The sequence below is a fragment of the Sinocyclocheilus anshuiensis genome, unplaced genomic scaffold (assembly GCF_001515605.1).
Source record: "Sinocyclocheilus anshuiensis isolate Anshui unplaced genomic scaffold, SAMN03320099.WGS_v1.1 scaffold1517, whole genome shotgun sequence".
NCBI lineage: Eukaryota > Metazoa > Chordata > Actinopteri > Cypriniformes > Cyprinidae > Sinocyclocheilus > Sinocyclocheilus anshuiensis.
In genome coordinates this window covers 362,075-367,360 of record NW_015540950.1, presented here as the reverse complement: position 1 = coordinate 367,360, position 5,286 = coordinate 362,075, and the positions used below count along the sequence as shown (strand labels likewise).

Below are 5,286 nucleotides of genomic sequence, written 5' to 3'. Positions count from 1 at the left end.
GACTCCGGAACACACTCCGCCACGACTTCGGAACACACACCACCACGACTCCAGAACACACACTAGAACACACTCTGTCACGACTCCAGAACGCACACTAGAGCACACTCCGTCACGACTCCGGAACACACACCACCACGACTCCAGAACACACACCACCACGACTCCGGAACACACTCCGCCACGACTCCGGAACACACACCGCCACGACTCCACGACTGTAGAACACACTCCGTCACGACTCCAGAACACACACCAGCACGACTTCAGAACACACACCAGCACGACTCCAGAACGCACACCACCACGACTCCAGAACGCACACCAGCACGACTCCAGAACACACTCCTCACGACTCCGGAACACACTCCGCCACGACTCCGGAACACACACCGCCACGACTGTAGAACACACACCAGCACGACTCCAGAACACACACCAGCACGACTCCGGAACACACTCCGCCACGACTCCGGAACACACACCGCCACGACTGTAGAACACACACCGCCACGATTGTAGAACACACACCAGCACGACTCCAGAACACACACCAGCACGACTCCGGAACACACTCCGCCACGACTCCGGAACACACACCGCCACGACTGTAGAACACACACCGCCACGATTGTAGAACACACACCAGCACGACTCCAGAACACACACCAGCACGACTCCGGAACACACTCCGCCACGACTTCGGAACACACACCACCACGACTCCAGAACACACACTAGAACACACTCCGTCACGACTCCAGAACGCACACTAGAACACACTCCGTCACAACTCCAGAACACACACCACCACGACTCCGGAACACACTCCGCCACGACTCCGGAACACACACCGCCACGACTCCAGAACACACACCGCCACGACTCCAGAACGCACACCACCACGACTCCAGAACACACACCGCCACGACTCCAGAACGCACACCACCACGACTCCAGAACGCACTCCACCACGACTCCAGAACACACACCGCCACGACTCCAGAACGCACACCACCACGACTCCAGAACGCACTCCACCACGACTCCGGAACACACACCGCCACGACTGTAGAACACACACCGCCACGACTGTAGAACACACACCAGCACGACTCCAGAACGCACACCGCCACGACTCCGGAACACACACCCCCACGACTCCAGAACACACACCGCCACGACTCCAGAACGCACACCACCACGACTCCAGAACGCACTCCACCACGACTCCAGAACGCACTCCACCACGACTCCAGAACGCACACCGTCACGACTCTAGAACGCACTCCACCACGACTCCAGAACACATACACGCTCACACTTCATAAACGTCTGTCTGGTGTCCACTGCGTTCCAGGTTTGAGGAGCTCACCAACATCATCAAGACGATCCGCAATGCCATGAAGATCCGAGACATGTCCAAGTGTCTGGAGGAGTTCGAGCAGCTGTGTCGAGCTTTCCTCAAGAGCAAAACCATCGTGGACAAAGAAGGAGTGCCGCAGTTCTACGTCCGCCTGCTTGCTGATCTGGAGGACTATCTCAACCAGGTCTGTAGATCTGCAGGACACCGAGTTACTGATTAATGCTTGATCATCAGCCGTAAACAGCTTTTGCTTTCATGACAGCTGTGGGAGGACAAGGAGGGGAAGAAGAAGATGAACAAAAACAACGCCAAAGCCTTGAGCACACTTCGGCAGAAGATCCGCAAATACAACAAAGATTTTGAGACTGAGATCACCAGCTATAAAGAGGTACTGAGCTGTAGCCCGGATGCTTTTTGTAGATGAGATATGAGCATGTTTATGAAATTGTTCAGGGTCTCCACAGCTGCTTAAGTCTTAAATTCAGCTTAGGCCATAAAAAAGGGTGTAATATCTTAAATGGATAAACAAAAGTCTTATTTAGCATTTTAAAAGGTTTTAAATTTGGGGACGGAAAAACAGGAAATGTGACGCGCCCTACTGTGATTATTATTATACTTATTTGATTATTAAAGTATTTCATAATAAAAAGATAAATTGTGCATTCTGTGGGCTTGAAGGCTTTGATGTCCTGCGATTGCTTTTAAACTACTGTTGATTAATTATGGCAGTGTTTTCTTTATAGAGTAGGCCTATATATATTTATTTATTATTATTCCTGGGTATTATTGATATTTTGGTTCATGTAAATTGTGGCTTCTCTCTAGGCTGCTCTGTCACAAGAAGAAAAGACAATTAATTTAACGCAGTGATTTGTGTAGTTTTTTTGTTGTCTTTCTATCAACACATTATTATCAGCAAAATCCAATATCAGTTGTCATCCAATTTGTATATATTGATGTATTAGGAACCAATTTCAGTGCATACATTGAATAGAACATGTATTCGGTATTTTAGACTTGCAGGTTCCCTGTTTTGCAGTTGAATGTGTTCTAGAGGATTTAATTAAATCTGTTTAATATTCTTTTACTACTTTTGCGAATGTAAGGGTTTGTTCTGTGTGGACATAATCTTTTTGTCTATTTTTACCACTCTCCAAAAAGCCTGTTTATAGGTAAACCTCACTAAATCTGTAAAGAACTTGCCTGTGTAATAGTTAACTTGTTTTTTGCCTAAAGAGAATAAAGCCTGTTTTACCAGTAAGATTCCAGATAAAATTAAGATTGTGGTAAAATGTTTGTTGTCGTTACTTTCATGAAAATTATATGAATTTTTTCCTTAAATTGTCGTTACTGTATTGCAAGAATAAATAAATTGTCACTGCAAAAAAACAAACGTGTTTATATCATCTGCTAGTGTGTTAAATTGTCTTAATGGGTTTTGCTGTGTTTTTCTGCAGAACCCTGAGCAGTCAGCTGAGGAAGAGGAGAAGGATGACGCTGGCAGTGGTCAGTCTTCATCTCTGAGCTGCTGTCTAATGAAGGTTGTGATGCTGTCTTGAGTCTTCATTTGCTTTTTCTTTGCTTGTGTGATGTGCAGCGTCGTCGTCAGAGAGCGATGATGATGATGATGATGGTGTCACTGCTAAGAGCTTATTGAAGAAGAAGCCTCAAGAAGAGGAGAAGGCACCAGAGGCCAACAAGTTCCTCAAGGGCGCTGCTGTAGGTCCAGACACCTCTTACAAGACAGTTTGAGGTGGTTTTTAAGAGTGTTGACGATGCAGCTCTTTGTGTGTCAGGATGAAGAGTCGGAGAGTGAGGATGATGAGGAGAGCGAGGACTGGGGCTCGGATTCGGTGGACAGCGGCAGCGAGAGCGAGGACAACGAAGGAGCGGCAGCATCACTGGCTGTGGTCTTCCTCAAAAAGTATGTGTTCAGCCTAGGGCACGGCCGTATATTGAGTTTGTACGATATATCGATATATTTTTAGAAGCGATACGGTATGAGGCAATACCATTTATAAAGATATACAGTAGTTTGATACGAGCACATCTGAAAAATATCTAGCGGAGGACACAGACTGAGCTGCGGCGGAGAAAGTGCATAATCCAATTTGTTCTAAACATGTGACGAGCTTTATATTAAGAGCTTTAAAAAAAACTGGTCAGATATAGTATAGTTTATAGTTTAAAGCGGCTCGTGTGCCGCTGACAGAGACTCTACTCGCACTGTTTAATGTGTTTGAGATGTGCTGTCTTCCTGAATGCATAACTTACATTTCACAGGTATATTCTCCATCTGTAAATGTTAGAAAGTCATGGAAATATTTATATTTTCCTGCCAGAAGTGCACAAGCTTCTGCTTTGCGATTCTCCGCTAAACTTCACGGACTTCAGTGAAGGAGCATCGCTGCACATGCGCGCGTCAAACAGACAGCGCAATAATTCTGACTAAAATATACATTTTGCTGAAATATTTGTAGTTGGGACTATAATATGTAGAATTTTAAACATACAAGTGCATTATTTGTATGATATAAAGTGATAGTAATGAGGTAATCAAAATAACCTCTTTACTCAATTAGTCTGTGCTTTTTTATTTTCATTTTTAGTTTAGTGAATTTAACTCGTGCTTTGAAAGCATTATTTTTATTTTTAGATTGCAATGTTACAATGTTAGAATGTAATTTCTAACCATTTTTTGCACATAATATATGCCTACATGGTTAAATTTACTTCATTTGTTTTCATAGCCTTTAATATGCGTTTCGTTGCACAACATTGGGCAGGATATGAAATTTATGTTATATATTAATACAGATTTTTTTTTTTTTTTATCCAAATACAAAAATGTAGAAAATACCAAGATATATACCATATATTGCAAATCAGCGAAAACATACTGAGATTTGAATGTTTGTTCATATCGCCCAGCCCTAGTTCAACCTCAAGCTGTTCAGTTCATGTGTGTTTGATGGCTCTGAGACTCCTCAATCCCTCACAGAGCTCAGGACGGAGAGAAGCAGACCGACCGGAGGAAGAAGCACAAGAAGAAGGAGCGTCTGGAGGAGGAGGCGGATGAAGAGGGAGACGGGGAGGAGGGAGGCTGGGAGAAGGTGAAGGGCGGCGTGCCGCTGGTGAAGGAGAAGCCCAAGATGTTCGCCAAAGGCACAGAGATCAACAGCGCTGTGGTGATCAAGAAACTCAGCGAGATCCTGCAGGCCAGAGGAAAGAAGGGAACGGACAGGTATCTGCAGTGGACCTTTCAGGCATTTGTGACCGTGAAATCATACAATCTTTTTACAATTAAAATTAAATTTACATTTACAAAGATTCCCCCCTCCCATTTTTACCAAGTTATGCATTTTATTTATTTTTGGTTTTTCTATACGCTACCGTTCAAAAGTTTGGGTTTAGTAAGACTTGTTAAAATATTTTTGAAAGAGTCTCTTATGCTCATCAAGGCTGCATTTATTTAATCAAAATGCGGTAAAAACAGTGAAATATTATTAAATCAGTAAATCAGCTGTTTTCTATGTGAATATCTGTTAAACTGTCATTTATTTCTGTGATGCGCAGCTGTATGTTTTCAGTATCATTACTCCAGTCTTCAGTGTCACATGATCTTCAGAAATCATTCTAATATGCTGATTTGCTGCTCAAGAAACATTTATTCATGTTAATATTAAACAATAAAATGTTGAAAATGCCATATTTTAATCATATTTTTGTGGAAACAGAAATGTGTTTTTTCAGGATTCTTTAAATAGACAGTAATCTTTTGGCTTTTATAACATTGTAAATGCCTAGTTGTCACTTTTAATGCAAGAAATTGAAATATGAATTTCTTTCCAAAAAATGTATATATGTACATGTTTATGTGTGTGTGTGTGTGTGTGTGTGTGTGTGTATATATATATATA

General features: G+C 43.0%; 1 protein-coding gene across 2 annotated transcripts in view; it reads left to right on the top strand.

Moving 5' to 3' along the window:
* LOC107689927 (eukaryotic translation initiation factor 3 subunit C-like) overlaps nucleotides 1–5,286 on the top strand; it is a 33,261-nt gene that overhangs the window by 6,173 nt on the left and 21,802 nt on the right. For both annotated transcript variants that reach the window (XM_016488111.1, XM_016488110.1), the window contains exons 4-9: nucleotides 1,361–1,550; nucleotides 1,629–1,754; nucleotides 2,824–2,872; nucleotides 2,964–3,085; nucleotides 3,163–3,290; nucleotides 4,368–4,610. In XM_016488111.1, the coding sequence (XP_016343597.1) occupies nucleotides 1,361–1,550; nucleotides 1,629–1,754; nucleotides 2,824–2,872; nucleotides 2,964–3,085; nucleotides 3,163–3,290; nucleotides 4,368–4,610 (858 nt within the window). The remainder of the gene's footprint in view (nucleotides 1–1,360; nucleotides 1,551–1,628; nucleotides 1,755–2,823; nucleotides 2,873–2,963; nucleotides 3,086–3,162; nucleotides 3,291–4,367; nucleotides 4,611–5,286) is intronic.